General features: G+C 49.5%; 1 protein-coding gene across 2 annotated transcripts in view; it reads left to right on the plus strand.

Moving 5' to 3' along the window:
- Positions 1–25,277, plus strand: part of SHROOM2 (shroom family member 2) — a 156,958-nt gene that overhangs the window by 85,194 nt on the left and 46,487 nt on the right. For both annotated transcript variants that reach the window (XM_043570795.1, XM_043570796.1), the window contains exons 3-5: positions 7,589–7,720; positions 12,542–14,999; positions 16,536–16,633. In XM_043570795.1, the coding sequence (XP_043426730.1) occupies positions 7,589–7,720; positions 12,542–14,999; positions 16,536–16,633 (2,688 nt within the window). The remainder of the gene's footprint in view (positions 1–7,588; positions 7,721–12,541; positions 15,000–16,535; positions 16,634–25,277) is intronic.

Raw genomic sequence — 25,277 nt, forward strand, 5'->3', positions numbered from 1 at the left:
CGAGGCACCTTTGCAGTCCTGCCCAGACCACCCCTTCTCTGAAATCCAGGCCTCTTCCCCTCTTCCCTCTTCCTCGGGCCCCCCGATTCTTTTCTCTAAGATGCCCCCAATGGATCACTATTGATTTCTTCCCGCCAAGGAGCCTTCCCCAACCCCAGGGTTGCCTAAAAGCCCTGGATCCCATCATAACCCCCGGCACAATGCACACCCAAAGCCAAGGCACCTGGCCTCCCCCTCTGGCCTCCCCGGCCTCCCAGCCAGCGGGCCCGGTACAGTCAGGCTGACGCAGCTTGTGGTGACCAAACACAGACTGTTTGTTTTGTGAGGTGGTGCCTGTTGGCTTCATTCTAAAAGGCTATGAAAATAACCCAGCACTCACGAAATTTTTTTTTAGGCAAGGAAGGGATTCTGTTCTTTATGAGAATGACAAACATTTCACTGAAGCATTTATTTTAATAATTCCTTTTTTAAGACAGAGAGTGCACACGAGCAGGGGAGGGAGGCAGAGAGAAAGGGGGACACAGAATCTAAAGCAGGCTCCAGGCTCTGAGCTGTCATCATGGAGCCCGATGCAGGGCTCGAACTCACGAACCATGAGATCATGACCTGGGCCGAAGCCAGATGCTTAACCGACTGAGCCACGCAGGCGCCCCTGGATTCATTCTTAATTTTAAATGATATGCTAGCATTTTTCATATTTGTGGTGTAAACCCTGTCCTTCCAAAAATCCCCCAAAGACTACCTCGCTTATAAAATTATTTCTAAAAATTGAAGTAAATTTTTATTAATCTTGGTGTGTAATTTGTGGGAAAGGCTTCAGGGGAACAACCCTCATTAGGATGAATAATTTCATCTGTAGGAGCAGAAAACGTTCGTAGCCAGTACTATGGCTTTTCTGTATTTATATGAAAGGAATAGTAAGCAGTGATGAGAGGTGCCATTTGGGAAGAGTGACAGTGGCATGAGAGAATACTCCCAAAACCAGGCGGGCCGCAGAGTGAAATGGAGACACGGAGTCTGCAGGCTTCTCCAAATTGTCTAGAGACAGAGAGGAGGTCGTGCAGAGGGCTGTCTTTAGGTCATGGCTTCTTTTCCTTGGGCGTCTTTCTGGCCTTTTCGTTTTTAAATATTCCATATTTTCTACAATAAGCATGTGTTTTAAGGATTCCAAACATCAACAGCCGTTTGAACAAACAGGGTTCCTTTCCTATATACACTGGGCTGACCCTGGCCTGGTGTGAGCACGGACGAAGCCCCACTGCCTATCCAGTGATTCTGGGATTGCACAGCCCCAGGCTCAACGTGGGGCGTTGCTGGTCCGTCTGTCACATCCCTGCCCACAGCACCTGCTCAGAAGCAGGACCTTCGGCATCTCTGGGTTGGGCTGCACAGGCCTTTGTGGCTCTAGCGCTCCCATTCGCCCCTCATGGCTGTTTGCGAGGCCAGAAATCACCCTCTGTATTTCTCCCTCCCAGAATGGGCTTCCTTACTGGTCTCTCCAGTTGGCTTACATCTGACTGCGGCCAAGGAGGGAGCATTCTTTCGGTAGCGTCCCTATTCATTCCCGTTCGATATTTGTCTTGGGGCTGTCTCGACCGTAGCAGACATCCCACAGGAAGGAGTGATTCGGGACTGGCTTGCTGTATGCCATTTTGCATTTACTCCCTTCTTTGTTTTTATTTTATTTATTATTTTTTTTCCAGAGGGAATGCTTTTTTTTTTTTTTAATCTTTGTAATATAATTTACTGTCAAATTGTGTAACATACGGTGTGTAAAGCGTGCTCTTGGTTTTTGGGGTAGATTCCCATGGTTCATCGCTTACATACAACACCCAGTGCTCATCCCAACAAGCGCCCTCCTCAATGCCCATCACCCATTTTCCCCTCTCCCCCCCTCCATCAACCCTCAGTTTGTTCTCTTCATTTAAGAGTCTCTTATGGTTTGTCTCCCTCCCTCTCTGTAACTATTTTTTTCCTTCTCTTCCCCCATGCTCTTCTGTTAAGTTTCTCAAGATCCACATATGAGCAAAAACATACGGTATCTGTCATTTTCTGACTCATTTATTTCACTCAGCATAATACCCTCCAGTTCCTTCCACATTGCTGCAAATGGCTGGATTGCATTTTCTCATTGCCAAGTAGTACTCCATTGTATATATAAACCACATCTTCTTTATCCATTCATCAGTTGATGGACATTTAGGCTCTTTCCATAATTTGGCTATTGTTGATAGCGCTGCTATAAACATGGGGGTACATGTGCCCCTATGAATCAGCACTCCTGTATCCTTTGGATAAATTCCTAGTAGTGCTATTGATGGGTCATAGAGTAGTTCTATTTTTAATTTTTTGAGGAGCCTCCACACTGTTTTCCAGAGTGGCTGCACCAGTTTGCATTCCCACCAACAGTGCAAGAGGGTTCCCGTTTCTCCACATCCTCTCCAGCATCTATATAGTCTCCTGATTTGTTCATTTTAGCCACCCTGACCAGTGTGAGGTGGTATATCAGTGTGGCTTTGAAATGGTGAGTGACGTTGAGCATCTTTTCATGTGTCAGTTGGCCATCTGGAGGTCTTCTTTGGAGAAGTGTCTGTTCATGTCTTCCACCCATTTCTTCAGTGGATTATTTGTTTTTCAGGTTCTGAGTTTGATAAGTTCTGTATAGATTTTGGGTACTAGCCCTTTATCCGATATGTCCTTTGCAGATATCTTCTCTCATTCTGTCGGTTGCCTTTTTGTTTTGTTGATTGTTTCCTTCACTGTGCAGACGCTTTTTATCTTGATGAGGTCCCGATAGTTCATTTTTGCTTTTAATTCCTTGTCTTTGGTGATGTGTTGAGCAAGAAATTGCTGGGGCTGAGGTCAAAGAGGTAGTTGCCTGCTTCCTCCTCTAGGGTTTTGATGGCTTCCTGTCTCATATTTAGGTCTTTCATCCACGTTGAGTTTACTTTGGGTGTGGTGTAAGAAATGGTCTAGTTTCATTCTTCTGCATGTTGCTGTCCAGTTCTCCCAGCACCATTTGCTAAAGAGACTGTCTTTTTTCCATTGGATACTCTTTCCTGCTTTGTCAAAGATTAATTGGCCATACATTTGTGGGTCCAATTCTGGGTTCTCTATTCTATTCCATTGGTCTATGTGTCTGGTTTTGTGCCAATACTATACCGTCTTGATGATTACAGCTTTGTAATAGAGGCTAAAGTCTGGGATTATGATGCTTCCTGCTTTGGTTTTCTTTTTCAATATTACTTTGGCTATTCGGGGCTTTTGTGGTTCCATACAAATTTTAGGATTGTTTGTTCTAGCTTTGAGAAGAATGTCAGTACAATTTTGGTTGAGATTTCATTGTATTTTATTATTACTTTAAAAAAATTTTTAATGTTTATTTTTGAGACAGAGAGACAGAGCATGAGCAGGGGAGGGGCAGAGAGAGAGGGAGACACAGAATCTGAAGCAGGCTCCAGGCTCTGAGCTGTCAGCATGGATCCCGATGCAGGGCTCGAACTCACAAACGGTGAGATCATGACTTGAACTGAAGTCAGACGCTTAACTGAGTGAGCCACCCAGGCACCTCTGTATTTTATTATTTAAAAAAAATTTTTTTTAAGTTTATTTATTTACTTTGTGTGTGAGAGAGACAGAGGGAGCAGGGGAGGGGCAGAGAGAGAGGGAGAGAGAGAAAATCCCAAGCAGGCTCTGCACCGTCAGCACAGAGCCCGATGTGGGGCTTGAACTCACGAGCCGTGAGAGATCATGACCTGAGCGGAAGACAAGAGTCGCATGCTTAACCACCTGAGCCGCCCCGGCACCCCGCATTTACTCACTTCTAATGCTCATGGCTCTGCGGGTGGCCAGGGTGGATACCACTAAGAACCAAGTATGGCATAGTGGTTTCAGCCAGGCCCTCAAACTGGGGACTTGTGCTCTCCTGTCCTGGCACATCCTGTGGCCTGTGCATTCCTCAGGGACCCCACATTTCTGGCGGCTGAATGGCTTAAAGCCACCTGAGTGTGTATCTTGTGCGAGAAGAAAGCCCACGATCTTGAGAAAATGAAGACCTTAAATCTGTTCTTGTTTCTGTTCATCTGGGTCTGACTGAAAGGCAGCCAGAGGGACAGTGGCTGTGTGAGACCACCAGGTGGCGCCAGAGAGCTCTTTCTCCACAGCCTGCCGGACCAGCATCCTCACAGCATTGTGATTGAATGAACACTTTTGGATCCAGAGCGTCGTCCTCTCTTATCGGCATGAATCCAGCCATTTTAGGTAGTCAGAGGGGCTGAGAAACAGAAGGTAGCTGGAACCTTCCCAAATACATTCATTATGCACTAGGAAATTCAAAGGACCTGATGAAAAGCCCATTATGTTTTAGGAAAATGTCACTATTCCCAATAGCCAGGATATCCTTATGTGTAGCTTATAGGTACAACCTTTCACTGGGTGATTTGGTTTTTTTTTTTTTTTTTAATTTTTTTAACATTTATTTATTTTTGAGACAGAGAGAGAGCACGAACGGGGGAGGGTCAGAGAGAGAGGGAGACACAGAATCTGAAGCAGGCTCCAGGCTCTGAGCTGTCAGCACAGAGCCCGACGTGGGGCTCGAACTCACGGACTGCGAGATCATGACCTGAGCCGAAGTCAGACGCTTAACCGACTGAGCCACCCAGGCGCCCCTGATTTGTTTTTTTAAAAGCTCTTAATTTCTACTGTGGTTGTCAACTATGTCTTCTTGAAATAGACATGCATCTATATGTGTTATCTTTTTATTTTATTTTTTAACGTTTAGCTGTTTTTGAGAGAGCGAGAGACAGAACATGAGCAGGGGAGGGGCAGAGAGAGAGAGAGAGAGAGGGAGAGAGGGAGACACAGAATCTGAAGCAGGCTCCCAGGCTCCAAGCTGTCAGCACAGAGCCCGATGTGAGGCTGGAACTCATGAACTGCAAGACCATGACCTGACCTGAGGTTAGATGCTTAACAGACCGAGCCACCCAGGCATACCTGTATTGTCTTTTTATTTTTATTTTTATTTTTATTTTTTTAATGTTTATTTATTTTTGAGACAGAGAGAGACAGAGCATGAACGAGGGAGGGTCAGAGAGAGAGGGAGACACAGAATCCAAAGCAGGCTCCCAGGCTCCAAGCTGTCAGCTCAGAGCCCGACGCGGGGCTCGAACTCACGGACTGTGAGATCATGACCTGAACCGAAGTCAGCCGCTTAACCGACTGAGCCACCCAGGCGCCCCTGTGTTGTCTTTTTATTATTTTTTTTTTTAATTTTTTTTTTCAACGTTTATTTATTTTTGGGACAGAGAGAGACAGAGCATGAACGGGGGAGGGGCAGAGAGAGAGGGAGACACAGAATCGGAAACAGGCTCCAGACTCTGAGCCATCAGCCCAGAGCCCGACGCGGGGCTCGAACTCACGGACCGCGAGATCGTGACCTGGCTGAAGTCGGACGCTTAACCGACTGCACCACCCAGGCGCCCCGTGTTGTCTTTTTAAAAAGGAGGGAGTACGTGTACTTTTGGAGCCCTGCTGCCCCCCCTCCCCCCAAGTAAGCCAGCACATACCCCAGTCTTGCCATGTGCTGGGTTGGAAGATGTTGCCACAGATTATAAGGCATTTTCTTTTTCAGGCTTCCTTTTTTTATTTGTTTCCTTTGCCTCCACTCTCAGTCTAGTTAATTTCCTTCATTAATTAAGTATAAAGGAAGGTGAAACACATCCTTGATGCGATAGCACAGAAAATGCCATCTGAGCACGAGACTCATGTAGCCAGAACCTTCCTCACGAGGATTTGGAGAAACTCGATGAGGTACACTTTGGGATTGCAATCCCCTTACTTCTGTGGTGTGATGAAGTTGTCTGTTTTTTTGCTCTTGTTCATGGGGAAACTCCTGAAGTCAACACATTCCACATTTTGCCACCCATCTACTTTTCCTCCTTAAGTATGAGTTGTCAGAACGTTTTTATTTTAACGTTTATGTATTTGTTTTTGAGGGAGGCGCAGAGAGAGAGAGGGAGTGAGAGAGAATCCCAAGCAGGCTCCACACTGTCAACGTGGCTGGAACACAGGAACCGTGAGGTCACGACCTGCGCCGAAATCAAGAGTCAGACACTTAAGTGACTCGGCCACTCAGGCACCCCGTGAGTTGTCAGAAGGTTTAAGTTATACATACTTTTCAGATTTCTTTAATACTCTTTACTACTTACTGTTTTGAGAGAGAGAGTGTGTGTTAGAACACAGGAGCAGGGCAAGGGCAGAGGAGGAGAGAGAGTCCCAAGCAGGCTCCACACCCAGCCCAGAGCCCATTGTGGGGCTCAGTCTCATGACGCTGGGATCATGACCTGAGCCGAAGTCAAGAATCAGACGCTCAACTGACTGAGCCACCCAAGCACCCCGGGTTTCTTTAATATGCTTTTAACATTAATACCCTTTAATGTCTTTGCCTGCCTGGAAGAATGTCTGCTCTCTGTCAAGCACCTAGAGAGGCACAGTTTGAGCCTCTTGAGCTGCAGACTGGCCACAGTTGAGCGAGTTCTGTCCCAAATTGGAGACGTGGAGACAATGGAGACTGGGAGAAGCAGATGCGTGGCTCTCCTCACACACCACCGTTCTCTTGGATGCTCTGTGAACATTTACATGGCAGCTGTAGGGATTTGTGACTGAACCTCCCTTATCGTTCCCAGGCGGTGTAGCCAAAAAAAGAATAAGCCACCGATGGGAGGGTGCGGACAGGGGCGCAGGAGCCCAGGAAGACGCTGCATACTGTGTTCACAAGTCCTGGCTGAACGGACTAGAGCCGTCGTTCTAGGGCATCATGAATTCATACGATGGGGACCCTTAGCTGACTTCACAGACCCTCTGAGAGGCTCAGAGGAATGAATGCGCCCCTGCTAGTCTCAGTTAATGTCAAGATGTCTGCGTTTACTTAGTGAAGTGAGTAAATAGAAGTCATCCAGGGATGCCTGGGGGTCAGTCGGTTAAGCATCTGACTCTTGATTTTGGCTCAGGTCGTGATCTCACGGTGCAGGAGTTCGAGCCCTGCAATGGGCTTTGTGCTCACAGTGCAGAACCTGCTCAGGATTCTCTCTCTGCCCCTCCCCTGCTCTCTGTCTCTCTCTCAAAATAAATAAATAAACTTTAAAAAAAAGGAAGTGGTCTAAACTGTGTGTGACCCGGCTGAGCTGGGGACCCCCTGCACTTCTCTCTAGTGCATATCTCCTCCTCAAGGAGGCTGATGGCTGTGTGCATAGCTATGCTGAAACAGGAAAGACAGAAGAGTCCTTCCGGGGTCCTACTGATGGCTGAGGCGAGGACAAGATTTATTTACCTGTTTAGAGCAAAAATTGAAGAATAAGGCTTAGTTCACATTTTGGAACTCATGACTCTCACTCTGCCTTAGGATGGGTTCTGCATTAATAAAAGTTAACAATTTTTCATATCCAGATACCGTGGAAAGCCCCAGAAGCAATGCTGTCAGTCACACGGGAGTAGCTGTAACATATTTCCGTGTCTCACTCCTGTCTTGGCACAGGGTTGTCCTTTATTTGCAATTCCTGAGTTGTCTGCGGTTTTTTTTTGTTTTTTTCAGGAAGAATGAGCTGAGCTGGAGGCCTCACTCCTGGCATGCCACCAAGTTCTCTGATAGCCACCCCGACACATCAGCATCTCCGTTCCCCTCTGCCAGCTCCTGTCCTTCCTGGCATGGCCGTCACCACCCCAGGTAGGCACTGTTTCCCACTGGGATGGACGGTGTTCGACATTCCACCAACATCCATGACTTCCCAGCCCTGCCACAACAGCACCTTTCTTGACTTCAGCGTGATTTTTTCTTTTCTTTTCTTTTCTTTTCTTTTCTTTTCTTTTCTTTTCTTTTCTTTTCTTTTCTTTTCTTTCTTTTTTTTTTTTTAACATTTATCTATCTTTGAGGCAGAGAGACAAAGAGTGAGCAGAGGAGGGGCAGAGAGAGAGAGGGGGAGACACAGAATCTGAAGGAGGCTCCAGACTCTGAGCAGTCAGCATAAAGCCCGATTTGGGGCTTGAATTCATGAACGGCGAGATCATGACCTGAGTCAAAGTCCTATGCTTAACCAACTGAGCCACCCAGGCACCCCTCTTTTTTTTTTAATTTATTTATTTTGAGAGAGAGAGAGAGAGACACCGTGCCGGTGGTGGAGGAGCAGAGAGAGAGGAAGAGAGAGAGAATCCCAAGCAGATTCTGCACTGTCAGCGCAGAGCCCCATGCAGGTCTCTAACTCACAAACGGTACAATCATGACCTGAGCCGAAATCAACAGTCAGAGGCTTTTTTTCTGATGAGGAAAAGCTGCTGACACACCATTACCAGTAGAAATGTCCAAATTCTTCACTGGGTAGGTAGGTGTCCAAGCCTTGAAAACAAAAACTAGCGGCACCTGGGTGGCCCAGTTGGTTAAGCCTCTGACTTCGGCTCAGGTCATGATCCGTGGTTCACAAACCCCATGTCAGGCTCTATGCTGACAGCTCAGAGCCTGGAACCTGCTTTGGATTCTGTGTCTCCCTCTCTCTCTTCCCCCGCCCCTGCCCACACTTTGTGTCTCTGTCTCTGTCTCTGTCTCTGTGTGTGTGTGTGTGTGTGTGTGTGTGTCTCTCTCTCTCAAACAAAAAATAATAATAAACATTAAAAAAAAAAGAAAACAAAAACTAAAACACCAAAAGCAAGGATGAATAAGTGTGCTTTCTCATTTATGTTGTTTAATAAATCAGGAGCTTGGGGACTTACCTTTTTGGGCTGAATCCCTTTGGGCCAGCCAGGTCAGTGGTCCTGAGCTGAGTGGGAGGGCTGTCGGTCCACCCATTTGCCTACAGCAAGCACCTTTTTCTGAGAGTTTTACGTACACATTAGAAGGCAGAAGCGGGGCGCCTGGGTGGCTCAGTTGGTTGAGCCTCTGACTTGGGCTCAGGTCATATTCTCACGGTCCATGAGTTCGAGCCTCAGAGCCTGGAGCCTGCTTGGGATTCTGTGTCTCCCTCTCTCGCTGCCCCTCCCCCCTCACACTCTGTCTTTCTCTGTCTCTCAAAAATAAATAAACATTAAAAAAACTTAAGAAAAAGAAGACAGTATCTGCCTAAGGGTTCGGCAAGTGTATTGCAGCGAGGCTCCCAGGCCATTCTCTTAAGTATCAACACCCTCTCCCCAGCCCCCAGGGCTCTCTATTTATAGAGGAAATCAGGGCTTCACAGCCCACATGCCAGGGTGCCATCCAGCCTCGGGGGCCCAGGGGTGCTTTCCCACTGAGCGGGAGACCCAGATGCTGGGAGTTGTAGGTCAGTGGATGGAGGGGGAGTTCTGGGCTACCTGGAGTCCACATTTCAGGGTCAGAAGGGCTAATGTGTCAGGCAGGTGTGTGGCCACACCACAGGGGTGTTGGCTGGAGGAGGCCTCTCCTGGCCACCTTGGGTGAGTGGCCAGCGTCCTCACAAGTCTCCTATTAAAAGGATGATGGCTCTGTCTCCCTCTCTCAAAATAAATAAATAAACTTTAAAAAAATTTTTAGAGAGGGGGGAGGCGCCTGGCTGCCTCAGTGGGTTAAGCTTCCGACTTCGGCTCAGGTCACGATCTCATGCTTCAAGCCCAGCTTCGGGCTTCTCACTGACAGTGCAGAGCCTGCTTGGGATTGTCTCTGTCTCCCTCTCACCCTCTCTCCCCCCACCCCAAAATAAATAAGTAAACTTAATATTTTTTAAGCAGGGTGGCTTTGGGTGTGTGCGAGCCCATGTATGAGCATGTATATGTATGTATATGTACAGGTGTATCTGTAAGTGTGGCGTGTGCACATGTATGTAAGTGCATGCATGCGCGTGTGTGCTTGAATGTATATTTGTGTATGTGAGTGTGCGTGCGTATCTGTTATGGAAGGGCATTTGTGCCTGTGTGTGTAGAGCTAACGTAACCATCTCAAAATCAGTTTTTGATCGTTAGTAAACACCGGTCTGCTACAAACTTCTGAAGTACTCCTGTGAAGGCAATACATCTCAGTGCATTGAGCTGTTGAAAGTGACAAGAGATGATGGTATTTGGAGTCCAGGGTATTTTTGAAAAACCACAGATTCTCAACTGAGTAGTAAAAGTTAAGTGAAAAGTGGGCCTTTTATTTTCATTATCAAAGTGACGTAAAGTAATACGATTTCCATTAAGCCCATTTGGTGGTTTGTTGATGAAAGAATCACGTTTGCTGCCCACATGCGTGTGGGAACGGTGCTGGGCACTGTTTATAGCTGCCCGGACCTCAAATGTTACAGAGAAATCACCTCCAGGGCACTGAGGGGAGGGTGCAGGAGAACCGCCTCCTGTTCTGTCTGAGAAGGGCACTGCTCTGTCCTTTTAGGAAAGGGTATACAAGCCAACGGTCCCCTGCCTTCAGGACAATGTCACTGTCCCCGGTAGCTGCCGTATCCTCAGAGCTTGTAGATGGAGCCCTTGTTGTGTGTTTTCGTTGGTTCTCTTGTTCATTTGTTTGTTTTATAAATGGTCAGTGATGTGCTTTTCTAAATGTTTGTTTATTTTGAGAGAGAGAGAGAGAGAGAGAGAGAGAGAGAGAGAGCACACAAGAACAGGGGAGGGGCAGAGAGAGAGGGAGAGACAGAATCCCAGGGAGGCTCTGTGCTGTCAGCCCAGAGCCCGACTTGTGGCTCCAACTCACAAACCCTGAGACCATGACCTGAGCCAACATCAAGAGTCGGATGCTTAACCCACTGAGCCACCCAGGCCCCTTGTGTTTTGTTTTTGTTTTTTTTGGAGAGTGGGTTGCAATTTTATTTTCATTTATTTATTTTTTTTCAATATATGAAGTTTATTGTCAAATTGGTTTCCATACAACACCCAGTGCTCATCCCAACCCTTGTGTTTGTTTTAAGAGTGATTTAGCCAGTTCGGTCTCCTGTGTCCTTGCCCTAATCACACAGTTTTCCCTTTCATCCTGGTTCTCCCCAAACCTAAAATCGCCAGGGTTGTGGTAGTTTTTCTTGTTTTTTGGTTTCTTACCTTGAAGCCTGAATGTTCCAGCTTTGTTGAACTTTAATGAAACCAGTTTTTCTTTTTTTAAATGTTTATTTTTGAGAGAGAGAGAGAGAGAGAGAGTAGGGCAATGGGTAGACAGCTAGGGAGACAGAGAATCCCAAGCAGGCTCCACGCTGCCAGCTCAGAGCCCCACACGGGGCTTGAAACCAGAAACTGTAAGATCATAATCTGAGCCAAAATCAAGAGTGGGATGCTCAACTGACTGAGTCACCCAGGGTCCCCACGGAAGCATTTTTAACATGCTTGGATAAGTAGTTTTACCATCGAGAGCCATTCGCCTCCTATATACACTGTCACTACCTCATAGAATAACTGATTCCTTAACAAACATATCTCCCAGCTTGTAGCAACAAACCTGATTTTGTATTTCCCTGTCTTAGGCCCCATCCTGCTTCAGAACCAGTATTTTTGGCATTCAGGTACAGCTCCAGTGAACTCTGTCAAGTTAATGAGTCCCCTGAGCACGACAGTGTTTGTTTTGTTAAGAAAGCCTGTGGCTTGGGTCCTTTATCAAATATTCCATTAACTGAGAGTTAAGAGGAGCTCTTGGTACTTTAATATTTGGGTGTGGAAAAGTAACGTTATCTCTGGATTTCCCCTTTTAATTTGAAAATTATCGTTATTTGGGGCACTGGGGCAGCTCACTCGGTTAAGCATCCAACTCGTCCTGGTCTCACTGTTCGTGAGTTCGAGCCCCACATCAGGCTCTGTGCTGACAGCTCAGAGCCTGTTTGGGATTCTCCCTCTCTCCCTCTCTCTCTGCCCCTCCCCTGCTCTGTCTCTCTCTCTCTCTCTCTCTCAAAATAAATAAATAAACCTAAAAAAATTTTTAAAAGAAAAAAGAAAATTACTGTCATTTGATTGCTTCTTCGGTTTTAGTAATCCATAACAAGAATCCTTTTATACGCTAAACCCCACGGGGTCCACAGTCTTGTTCTTTGAGGGGGCAGGTAGGAAATATTTTAGGCTTCATGGGTCTCTGTCAGTTGCAGGTACCCAGCTCTGCCATTGTAGCTCAGAAGCATTCACAAACAGTGTATAAACAAATGGCCATAATTGTGTTCCGATCACAGCATATCTGTGAGTGCTGCGATGTGAATTTCCTGTCATTTTCACGGGTCACAGAATAATCTTTTTTAAAAAATGTCTTTAATGTTAATTTATTTTTGAGAGAGAGAGAGAGACAGACAGACAGAATGCGAGCAGAGGAGGGACAGAGAGAGAGGGAGACATAGAATCCGAAGCAGGCTCCATCCAGGCTCTGAGCTGTCAGCACAGAGCCCGACGCGCAGCTCAAACTCACGAGCCGTGAGATCATGACCCGAGCCGAAGTTGAACGCTTAACCCACTGAGCCACCCAGGCGCCCCGGCATCTGGACGTTTCTGTGTGGGGCCAGCTGTGTTCTTGGTCCTGCTCTCCTCATTTGTCCCCTTTACTATTGCTCGCTTCAAAAGCAAACTCTTCTCTCTGGTTCTTTCCTCCTAGTTCTTCCTCCCATGACCTGTCTGGCACGTGGGAGCACACGAATCTGCAGCGTACCTCTGACCACTTTAGTTCCCTGGGGAGCGTCGACAGCCTGGACCACCCTTCCCAGCCCTACCCCTCCGGACGCCTCTCCGCCACCAGGTCCAATGGCAGCATCGACCACCTGGGCGGCCCGAGCAAGCGGGACTCAGCTTACGGCTCATTCTCCACCAGCTCCAGCACGCCCGACCACACCTTGCCCAAGGCTGATGCGTCCTCTGCGGAGAACATCCTCTACAACGTGGGCCTGGGGGAGGCCTCCAGGCCGGGCGGCCGGCAGGGCCAGGCTGCCAGTGACCCCCAGGGCCTGGAGGACAGGCTCGGGTACTTCCCACCCCGGGTCCCCCGTGACGGCGGCAGAAGCCCCAGGCCAGAGGACAGTCCTGAGACCAAGCTGGCCACCCCTGGAAAATCAAATTTGGGACCGGTTTGGTATGTCCCCGATAAGAGAAAAGCACCTTCCTCCCCTCCTCCACCGCCTCCCCCTCTCCGCAGTGACAGCTTCGCTGCCACCAAGAGCCACGAGAAGGCCCAGGGCCCTCCACTCTCAGACACCGCCAGTGTGCAGCACTTTCCAGGCCCACCCCGGGCCCAGCCCCGCAGTGACTGGAGACCAGAGCCTGCCAGTCAGCAGTGGAGGCCGGCACGGCCCGGCAATGGGAAGAGAGTGGGGAGCTCGGGCCCTGTGCCCCACGTCCCCCTGGACGGTGGGGTGCCGACCCCTGACCACAGGCCGGGCGACTTCACAGGGGCCCCCGGCCGGCTTCAGGCCTCCCTGTCCAGCACGGACGTACGTTTCCCGCAGGCCTCCTGTGGCTGCCAGCACCCGCGCCAGTACAGTGACGAGAGTCCCTTCTGTCACGACGGCCCCAGGGCCGCCTCGTCGCTGAGGGAGCAGCACTGTGTGGCTGTCCCTGGCGGCCGCCAGGAGCCTTCTGCCCACCGTGTCCAGGACGACGGCCCCACTCGGCTCAGGTGGCCCGGTGCCACTGAGCAGAAGGGCGACAGCGGTGGGCAGAGCCGCTACTACTGTGTGACCAGCAGACAGTGCCCACAGGCAAGCGCCCAGGCGGGACAGCCCCACAAGGAATATTGGCAGTCTGACAGGGCCGCAGAAGCCCACGAACTCCCCACTGAGCACCCGATGGGCCACGGGCCCTGGGGTCACATCCAGCACGAGGAGGAGGCCCCGGACACCCGTGAGAGCGACCAGGCAGCCAAGGGCCACCCCGTGGGAAGCGAGGAGCCACAGACAGCCGCCCACGGGACAGGAGCCGCGGGGAAGGAAGCCGCCGACGGCTTCCTGTGGGCCGCGGGAGAAAGCGGCAAGATCTCCCCTCAGAAGACGCCTATGCTGCACTCGCTGGCCCGGGAGGGGGCGCATCCGCCCGACGACGGCCCGGGAGCTGGTGCCGAAAGGCCGCCCCCGTTCGATGGCCAGGTGGGCAGAGCCACCCGGAGAAGCGACCGCTTCGCCACCACCCTGAGGAACGAGGTCCAGATGCGCCGAGCCAACCTGCAGAAGAGCAGAAGCACGGTGGCGCTGGCTGGGGCCGACGAGGCGGCTCGGGAGGCCGGCGGCTGGCAGGCGGAGCCGGGAGGTGTCCCCGGCGCCTCCCCAGAAGGTTCCTTCCGGGGCACCTATAAAGACCACCTGAAGGAGGCCCAAGCCCGGGTCCTGAGGGCCACGTCCTTTAAGCGCCGCGACTTGGAGCCCAGCCCGGCCGAGCGTCCCGCGGGGTCAGCAGAGCCGCGGACTGAGGAGCACAGCACACACCTGGATGCCGCCCCCCACTTCTGGGAGGGGGGCCTGCCCAAGCCGTCCCCGTCTGGAGGGGGCCTGCCGCACGTTCCCCGCATTGGGGGCCGGAAACGGTTCACGGTGCAACAGAAGCTGAAATCGTACTCCGAACCCGAGAAAATGAACGAGGTGGGGCTCGCAGGGCCCGATCGCCCCCACCGGCACCCGGGTGCGTCCGAGGACACCGTGGGCACATTCGCCGACAGGTGCAAGTTTTTTGAGGAAAGCAGCAGACCCATTCACCAGAGACCTGGGCAGAGGCAAGCGCTCTGTGGATTCCCGAAGGAGAAGCTGGAGAGGCCGTGGACAGCGGGCCACGGGTACGAGGGTGCAGAGCCTTGGTTCCAGAACAGGGCCCACACGACCTCCCTTGGAGAGAACCCCAGCAGTCAGGGAAAAACGGTGAACATGAGAAAACCAGAACCGCCTCAGAGACTTGGAACCTTTGCTGAGTATCAAGCCTCTTGGAGGGAACAGAGAAACGCTCTAGAAGCCAGGAGTTCTGGGCGGTATCACTCAGCGGATGACATCTTGGACGCAGGTCTGGATCAACACGAGAGGCCACAGTACGTTCACGGAAGGTCCCGTTCCTCACCATCCACAGACCCCTACAAACAGGTAAGGTTTGTGCCACAACCAAGGAAGAGCTGCCCTGGGCTGCTGTCTTAAGGCACATATAGGATGCCCTGAAAATACGATGGCCCAATGTCAGTGTCACTTGTGTCCCGCCATTTGGGCATCGTTTGTGTGCACCGGCTCTTCTCGTGTCAACTTGTGTGAAAGTTACCTGGGGACCAAACAGGTACATCCATGACCATTTAACTCCGTATCCGTGTGCCTGTCTTGAGTCCCCGGCCTCCCCATCGTCACTTGCTTCGGCTGTCTTTCCTCATAATTAGCTTGCCCCAACCTTAACACCATGTAAAGAATTTGGGGGGAACCCTAGAAAATGGTCAGTTCTCCTCTGAAATGAAAAGGGGTGAAGACAGTGTATGATACACGATAGCCACTCTTCAAATGCTGAGGCCTTTAAAATTTTTAATATTTGTTCCTTGTAGTATTTTTTTTCAAATATGTTTAGATTCCTCCAGAACAAATGTAATTAAACATGCAATGCATTGAACTGTTGCACTTTTTATAAGGTGAGAATTCTTTTTATTTTTTTTATTAAAAATTTTTTTAAGTTTATTTTGAGAGAGAGAGCGACTGAGTGAGCAGGGGAGGGGTGGGGGGAGAATCCCAAGCAGACTCCATGCTGTCAGCACAGAGCCCAGTGCGGGGCACAGACTCACAAACTGTGAGATCGTGACCCGAGCCGAAACCAAGAGTCAGACGCTTTAACTGACTGAGCCACCCAGGCGCTTCTGTAAGGTAAGAGTCCTAATGCTAAAAGTTGACTTTAAGCTTTCTAGAAAACTTAAAGAAAACATTCCAGTGTCATCTCGCCTCTTTCTCTCTCTCTCTCTCAAAATATAAATAAACATTAAAAAAAATTTTTTTTTAAAAGAACCAGTAGTAGGTTCAATACACAATATTCAGGGGGTACCTAGTTGCCTTAGTCGGTTGAGCGCCTCTTTTTTTTTTTAACGTTTATTCATTTTTGAGAGACAGAGTGCAAGCAGGGGAGGGGAGAGAGAGAGACACACACACAGAATCTGAAGCTGGCTCCAGGCTCCGAGCTGTCAGCACAGTCTGACACGGGGCTCGAACTCAAGGACGGTGAGACCATGACTTGAGGCAATGTCAGACGCTTAACCGACTGAGCCACCCGGGTGCCCCAAGCGTCTGTTTCTTGATTGCGGCTCAGGTCACCATCTCACGGTCCATGGGTTCAAGCCCTGTGTCAGGCTGTGTGCTGTCCGTGCAGAGCCTGCTTCGGATCCTGTCTCCCTCTCTCTCAGCCCCTCCCCAGTTCTCTCTCTCTCTCTCTCTCTCTCTCTCTCTCTCAAAAATAAATAAACACTAAAAAACAACAGTTTGGAGAGCGGAGCTTGTGAGCCCTGTGGCTGAGTGTCATTACAAGGCGGCAGGCTGCGTCCTCGCCTCCGCGGCACAGGCTTGCGGGGCAAACCCACAATGAGGGGGTTCATAATAATAGATGTCTTGAGGAAGGCAGCTTGATGATTCGGAGTTTCACTGTGCTGCTCTTGGCAGGAAGCTGCCATCGAACCACAACAGCAAGTGGGGGACGCTGGTGAGCACAGGCAACTTTCTGCCGCCGTCCGGGCCGAGGAGGGACACCCTAATCCGAGGTGGGTGAATTCTGGGTTTGGGGTTGCTAAGAAGACATCTTGGAGGTGGCTTTCTCGATGGTGGGTGAATGCTTGGTGCACGTGATTGGGCCTCTGGTGGGTTTTTTGCCAAACCCAGCATGGCTGCTGACTGGATGCAGTTTCCAACACCTCAGCGTCCCTGCTGCAGACGTGGTGCCGTTTGAGCAGAGCCTGTGGCCCTGTGCCGCCTCCAGCAGAAGCGTCTCAAGGGCAAAGATGTCTTCTGATGCCACCGTGGCTTCTTTTTTTTTTTTTTGGTTCTTAAAATGGCTGCTGTGTTTTCTGTACAGTACGGTTCTTTATGTTCACAGAATGAGAAATCCAGTGTAATGTGCTTGAATGAAATGCTTTATCCAGAATGCTCGTTGAAAGGATGCTTTAATGATCTAGTACACAGCTGGGCTGCCGGGGCGTGGTCTCCAAATTGGAGTTGCCTGGGAAGATTGTCAGAAAGGAATGGAGCCAGCCTTTCTAAATTGGGCTTATTCCGAGCTCGAAAATAGAAATCAAGTCTGTCGGCTCCTCAAGAGAATCTGAAAGACTGGTGGATGGTAGCAGCGTTATTAGCACGTTGTGTGCCATAGTTCTCAAATGTGGCCAGTGTAGCTGTTTAACTGTAGTGAGGATACAATTTAGATTGATTAAGTAAATGAATCAATAGTGTCATCTCGCCCTTGATATGCACGAGGAGGGAGGGAGATGGAAGCGTAGAATACTGTAGGACCTGTGGTATCAGCTTATTTTAAGAGGGCTGATAGGGGCGCCTGGGTGGCTCAGTCGGTTGAGCGTCCACCTTTAGCTCAGGTCAGGATCTCACGGTTCGTGAGTTCAACCCCCACATCAGGCTTGCTGCTGTCAGCTCAGAGCTCACTTCAGATCCTCTGCCCCTCCCCCATGCACACTCTCTCAAAAATAAAACATTTTTAAAAAAAGAGGGTTGATAGAACAGTGGAAATAAAACCACACAATTGGGTCACTGAACACAGATCTTTCTAATGCTTTGAGAATCTCTGGTGATTGGTGTGATATTCAAATTTAAACACTTAACCTCAAAATTCAGGGTTCTGTTGCAGAAATAACCAATTTAAATGTTTGCTTTTGAGAGCCTTCTATACTGGGGTTTTATTTCATTTGGCTTTAATACTCGAGTGCTGTTAGCCTCACAGGAGAGTATCCAATCTTTGCGTGGCTCTGAGGGGACACGAGTGGTATTTTGTGTAGGAAGTCTGTGTAATTATCTGCATGGCTAAAACCAAGAATCCCTGGGTAAGAAGGAATGGCCGCTGAATAATACACCTACGGAATCGAGCAGTTTCTGAGAAACACAATCACAGCTTTATTACTGTACATTCTGGGTAAGTCACGTGCCCAGCACCAGCTGTACTCTTTCTTCCAAGCCCACTTCTAGGCTGTGTTGCAGTTGTGAGAGCGCTCGGTGCACCCTGCATGTGCGAGCTCTGGTTTCACCCCTGTGCTCCTGCCATGTATGTATTTCACGGATCCTGCAGAGGGTTTGTGTGGTGGTTAGAGTTAGCGCCCCTGCGGTGAACAGAAGCCTAATGAATAGCTCTAATGTACAGTGTGTGTGTGTGTGTGTGTGTGTGTGTGTGTGTGTGTGGTAAATGGCACTATCAATAGTGAAAGGGTCAAGAGGAACAGGGGGAGGGACCATATGCTTCATTTATCATGGCTGTGTCTTCTCGCGGACTGTGTAACCACCCTGAAGAAATTAGTTCCAGAAGCTTTCTGCTTTTGAGCTACAGACCCAGCAATTTTCAGAATTGTGTGCACTTTCAAAGAGTGGCAGGACTCAATGAAATTCTAGAATAGGAGCATTGAAAAGCCATTCCCAGGGGCGCCTGGGTGGCGCAGTCGGTTAAGCGTCCGACTTCAGCCAGGTCACGATCTCGCGGTCCGGGAGTTCGAGCCCCGCGTCGGGCTCTGGGCTGATGGCTCAGAGCCTGGAGCCTGTTTCCGATTCTGTGTCTCCCTCTCTCTCTGCCCCTCCCCCGTTCATGCTCTGCCTCTCTCTGTCCCAAAAATAAATAAACGTTAAAAAAAAAAAAAAAATTTGAAAAGCCATTCCCAGTTTTTTTCAGAGAATGTTTGTTTTTCGAAGTATCAGTAAGAAATAATGTACTTAAAACATTAAATCTGGGAATAAAAGAAATGAAAACTCAGGTTAAGGACTGTCTTTGGCTCACCAAAAATAAAATCCTATAATACAAAGATTTTAAGATACCTAATGTTTTGCATAAATTTTTTTAAATGTTTTATTTATTTTTGAGAGACAGAGAAACAGCACGAGTGGGGAAAGGCAGAGGGAGAGAGGGAGACACAGAATCCGAAGCAGGGTCCAGGCTCTGAGCTGTCAGCACAGAGCCCAACGTGGGGCTCGGGTTCACAAACTGTGACATCATGACCTGAACCGAAGTCAGACACTCAACCAACTGAGCCACCAGGTGCCCTGCATGAATTTAAAACAATATAAGTGTGTCTATAAAAAATATGAATTACTGGGGTGCCTGGCTGGCTCAGTCAGTACAGCATGGTACTTTTGATCTCGGGGTTGTGAGTTTGAGCCCCACACTGGGCGTAGAGATTGCTTAGAAATAAAATCTTAAAAAAAAATTACTGATCTGATAATGGGGCAGGATAATGAATGGTTTTCATTGTATTCTGTTGAGACAAGAGTAGGGCATCAAGATAAGAGTTACTTGTTTACGCAAACCACATAGAGAACATTTTTGTGAGGGTCAAGGTTCTTTTCTATATAAAGATAAATAGGACAAAGGTTCTGCTCCCGAAGGACCTCACAGTGTAGGAGGGAAGGACAGACACCCATACTTAACCACTGAAGAGGTGACACATAAAGTATAATTTTGGTGAAAAGTTACGTGGTGCTTCCGAATCTTGGAGGAAAGAGGATGGGGTGACTCCTGGATGAGTCCTGGGGAAGACGGGGGGTTTGATCTGAAATCAGCCCACTCCCATGAGAGCAAATCCAATCGCGTGCACGTAGTACCAGCTTTCCCTGTGGAGGGCAGCGTCCCCTGCCCACACCCGACCCTCAGTCTCCTGGCTTCTGTTCTCTGAGGCTTTGTACCAGCTCTCCAAGCCCCGTCATTCTGGCCAGCACAAGTCTGCTTCCTGCAAAGCTGCTCCCCCGCTGACTTGGGGTCCCTCGTAAGTCGGATGCAGTAGCTTATTCCGGCTATCGTAACAAAATACCGGAGACTGGGTAGCATCCACACACACACAAAAAATTTGTCTTCTCACTCTTCTGGAGGCCAGAAGTCCAAGTTCGAGATGTCAGCCTCATTTCCCCCAAGGCTTTCTTCATAACTTGCAGACAGCCACCTCCTCCCCGCGTCCTCATGTGGTCTTCCCTCCGCGTGTCTGTGTCGTGATCTCTTGTAAGGCACCAGGCTGGATCAGGGTCCCCTCTGATGACTTCATTTTACCTTACTGACCTCTTCAATAACCCTCCGTCCAAATTGTCACATCCTGAGGTCCTGGGGGTGAGGACGCAAGCGTATAAATTTTAGGGGGATACAGTGAGTCTGTAACACTGGGAGGAATGTCGTTTCTGCCTTATACCTTAAACCAGTGCTGTGTGCTACATCGGCCCTCTCAGGAAGTGTCACCCCATCATTGAGCGGCTTAGCCCACACCTGATAGGGGAGCATTTAAAATTTTTAAAATTTTTATTTATTTACTTGCTTATTTATTTCTTTATTTTGAAGTGGGGGAGAGCAAGACCAGGGGAGGGGCAGAGACAGAAAAAGAGAGAGAGAATCCCAAGCAGGCTCTGAGCCATCAGTGCTGAGCCTGATGTGGAGCTCAAACTCACGATCCAGGAGATCATGACCAGGGCTGAAATTAAAAGTCCAATGTTCGACGGACTGAGCCACTTGGGTGCCCTGTTACGGGAGCATTTAAAATCAAAGGAAGAGGGAGGCTGCCATCCTTGAGTGTGGCTGGTGAAGAGAGAGGAATTTGGCAGAACCTCTCTGGAGGGCTTTTTGGTGGCCCGTAACCACTGCAGGCACCTTCTGGTTCACTGATCCCACTTTGAAGAGTTGCCCTTCCAAGTGAACCGCAGCACAGAGGCATTCCCCGCTGAGGTGCTGACTGATGCTCACTTGGTGGGTGTGTTTGCACCCCACCTTTCCCAGTTCTCATGGAGTCACCCCCTTGCTGCCTGCTGCTCTCCTTGCCCGGATGGCTGGTAGTGCCTTTGAATGGGGTGGAGGTCAAAATCCTGTTTTTGCCCCTCGGTACCCTCCTTGCCGGGGCTCGGATCTGAGCCACAGCTCCCCTGGTCACCTTGCTGCCCAAGCCAAGGCCCACCTTCCTCAGGCAACACACTGCTCTCTGGGATCACGTTCCCGTCTTCGTGCAAGCTTTCGTCATCTCCAGCCTGGACCACAGCAGCTACCTCCTCACTGGTTTTTGGAAGATAGATTACAACTGTCCCAAGGCCCAAACCATTCAATGGCTTCTAGTTGCACTTGGAATAAAATGCAAACTCCTGACTGTGACCTGGAAGGCCCTGTATGCCCGTCCTTTTGTGGGGGGGCACCTTTCGTCACTCCTCTCCCATCCAGGCTCAGGACTCATTGCCACCTTCCTATCCCTTGAACAAGCCAAGCTCGTTTCTCCCGCGGGGCCTTGATGCTTACTATGAGACTGTTCCTGGAATACCACAAGCCTGCCTCAGGACATCTGCTGAGCAAATGGCAGCTGGGTGTTCATGCTCAGCTTGGGGAGGGGACCTGTGGAGCACAGTGACTGACAGATGGCTGGACCAGTTGTCAGGTGGATGAGTGGAGACATGGGTGGGTGGTAGGTAGATAAATGCATAGGTAGGTGGATAAATAGGATGGATTGGCAGATGCATGGATAGGTACCAGTCTAACAGCCCTTGGTTCGGTCCTTGATTATGATGGATAAGGATTCCGTGTTGGTACATTCTGTATGCTAAATGTCATTTAAGATTTTAGTTTGTACAATAGTAAGTGAAATGGACTTGTCTTTCTGTCCTGGCATAACATTGAGAATCAAGACATAAATGTCTCAAAATAAATTTGGTAGTGTGGACTTGTTTTCCAGTATCGTGTTTTTTAAATGTTTATTTATTTATTTTTGAGACAGACAGAGAGAGTACAAGCAGGGGAGGGGGAGAGAGGGAGACACAGAAACCGAAGCAGGCTCCGGGCTCTGAGCTGTCAGCACAGAACCCAAGGCGGGGCTTGAACCCACGGACCTTGAGATCATGACCTGAGCCGAAGTCAGATGCTTAACTGACTGAGCCACCCGGCGCCCCTCCGATATCATATTTTAAAGCTTGTAAGAAAGCTAAGCTATGCTATAGGCGATTATTGTTCTCCGATTTGAGTGTTCAATGAGTACTGTGTTCTGGGAGGCTCTGGAGACCAAAGGTGATGAAAGGGGACCTAGGGGTGGAACACCATGGCTGTGGGTGCTGGCAGGTTCTGTCTACGTAGCTGCCTTGCAGCCATTTCCACCCCCGCCTTTAGGAGCGAGTGCCAATGGGCTGGCACTGACCTGCAGACCTGTATCTTGTTGGGGCAGATAAGGAAGGAGGAGGAGGAGAAGGTATTCTGAATCCCAACAACTGTAAAATTGAATCTGTATGCAGTTGAGCTCTTTAGGGAACATGTGCTTGAATATAAAATTCATAAATAAGCTAAACCCACCTGAGGGGCACCTTCCTGTACACTTTCCTTGAGAGGTGACTTGGCTTACAGAGGTTGGTTAGTGCAAAGACTGATTTTTCATGTATTTTTCTTTTTAAGTTTACTTATTTTGAGAGAGAGAAAAGAGCACACGTGAGCGAGCAGGGGAGGGGCAGAGAGAGGGAGAGACATAATTCCAGGCCGGCTGTGTGCAGTCAGTACAGAGCCCAACATGGGGCTGGAACCCAGAACCATGAGCTCATGACCTGAGCTGAGATCAAGAGTCAGCTTAATTTACTGAGCCATACAGGCGCCCCTGACTTTTCATTTACTAAACAAGCTTCTTACAAATAGATTTCAAAGAAAGAGAGATTAGCCAGCCAAAGTCTATTCCTCATTTGTTGCTTAAGGGAAGACCTTTGCTTTTTCTGGCCCTCAATTAGCTAAGGGGCAATTGAAGCTTTCCATTTTGGACTGCTCTGCTGGGTAATTATGCAGCCCGCGCTGGCATAACAAGGGGACACTCCAGCTTGGACGTTTTCCAGGGTGGAGCCAGCATCTGGCAGAGCCGGCACTGGGCATAGCTTCCTTCCTGGGCGGTGGGCTTTGTGCCTGTAATGCTTACACACTTGGCCTCTGCCTTCCGTCCTGGAGAGGAGAAAGGTCGTGGCAGAAAAAACCCTGAGCCCCCCCACGGGGGGGGGGGGGGTGCTGGTGGGTTGTAACTCCAGTTCCATCCTGCATTTGTAGCCACATGGCTTTTTAGGGAACGCAGAGTGAGGACAAGCGAGCGATTGCAGACTTTCTTCCATGCTGGCTTCGTCTGGTGACTTCATGTTATTTGAAAGGGACATGGTGGGGCGGCGTGTGCGGGTTATAGGATTTGGGGCCGGAGAGGAAAGACGGGAGACCCAGAGCCAGGACAGAAGAGGCGTGCCGACGGGGCGGGGGCGGGGGCGGGGGCGGGGACCCAGGGGAGCGGAGAGGAGGGGAAGCGGACGGCCCGGCCCGCAGTTCTGAGTTCCGGGCAGGGAGAGGAGCCGGAACTGGGAGTCACATGACTTCCGGTGCTCTTCCGGGGAGACTCCCCCCCCCCCCCCCGCCTCTAGCTGCGCCTGCGTGCTGGGCGCGCGCCCCCTGGTGGCCGCCAGAACTGGCTGGTGAATCCTACAACCAGCCCGGAGGCCGCTGCGTGCCCTTCCCTGATGGAGAGACCTCCACAGCCGCCCAGATGCAGAAACCCCCTGCTCTTTTATCCTCTTGTCTCTCCCGGCCAGTTGGCTGCTCTCTTCAGAGCTCAGACCGTTGTCGCTTGACCTTGGTTGAATTTGCACATAAAGGTATTCATCAGTGTTTTTTTTTCTTTGTCTGGAAATCCATCTAAGCATACCAAGACCCATCTCCTTTCGGTTCTCCCAGTCTGCTTCTATTCTCTAAGCTGTGTCTGAGGGCTGAGATGGTCTGGGAAAGTACCCACTCAGCCATACACATGTAAATACTCCTTACGTTAACGCTGTTCATTTTGACAAAGGCATTGGCAAAGTCTGCTCTTCCTCTTTTGGAGATCATCTTTGCTGCCTATTAACTTTTGTAGAGTCTTCTGCTTGGTTGTCTAGTTAAGGTGCCTTCCATCTTGACTCAAGAACCAAGTTCCTATTTCTTATTTTTATTTATTTATTTTTAATGTTTATTTATTTTAGAGAGAGAGAGAGAGCACAGTTGGAGGGGGGCAGAGAGAGAGGTAGATGCAGAATCCGAAGTAGGCTCCAGGCTCTGAGCTATCAGCACAGAGCTGGATGCAGGGCTCGAACCCACAAACTGTGAGGTTATGACCTGAGCCAAAGTCCGTTGCCCAACCGACTGAGCCACCCAGGCGCCCCAGTTCCTATTTCTTCTAATGGGACCTAGTGTGGCACTCTATTTGATCCATATTAAGTTGGCTTTCCTGCCATTAGTGGGTGAAGCCAAATGTCTTAATCAAACCTGAGTGATAAATTCAGGTTAGAAATATATGCACATTCCTGGGACTCCTGGGTAGCTCAGTCGGGGTTGAGCGTCCCGCTCTTGATCTTGGCTCAAGTCATGATCCCAGGGACATGGGATCAAGCCCTGTGCTAAATGTGGAGCCTGCTTAGGGTTCTCTCTCTCTCTCTCTCTCTCTCTCTCTCTCACTCTCTCTCTCTCTCTCTCTTACTCTGCCCCACCCTTGCCACAGAGAGGAGCGAGGTGTAGGGCCAGCAGAGTCCTCCCTGATGACCCAGTAGGGTCCTGGCTGAGTTGATGCATTCCTTCTATACCTGCCTACCTCGAGGCCACCATCCATTCAGCGTCATTCATTTTTAGAAACTTTGGACAGTAGACGTGCCAAATGCAGGCACGTTGTTTGGGGCCAGGATAAGGCAACCTAATGGCAGCTTTCTCCTTTGCTCCTTTTCCTTTGTTGGCATTTTTATATTAGAACTTTGAAATCATTGTGTGTGCAGAAAACCGTTGGGGAATGCCAGGCCCACCAACACTGAGCTCCCCCCAGGATGACTGTGAGGACTGGCCCGCTGTCTGCTTCTCAGTTCCACCTCCTCCCCTTAGGACTCACAGGCTTGTAGGTCTCTATCCAGAGGGCCTCAGTGGCCGTTCTTTGTCTCTGAGGTTACTCCAAATTACTTGCCCTCCCGCCCTTCAGTGAGGTTGTAAAGATTTATTTGTGGTAAGATCCAGACAACATAAAATTTCCCATTTGAATGTGTGCCGTTCAGTGACATTTACTACATTGATGTTGTGCAACCATCACCACTATCTAATCCCAGAACATTTTGTCACCCCAAAAGAAAACCACCTACCCACTAAGCAGTCACTCCTGACATAGGCTTACTTTCTTTAGCTTATGAGATAACTTGACGTGATCCACCACGTGGAGCAAGAGT

This window comes from Prionailurus bengalensis, chromosome X (genome assembly GCF_016509475.1).
Source record: "Prionailurus bengalensis isolate Pbe53 chromosome X, Fcat_Pben_1.1_paternal_pri, whole genome shotgun sequence".
NCBI lineage: Eukaryota > Metazoa > Chordata > Mammalia > Carnivora > Felidae > Prionailurus > Prionailurus bengalensis.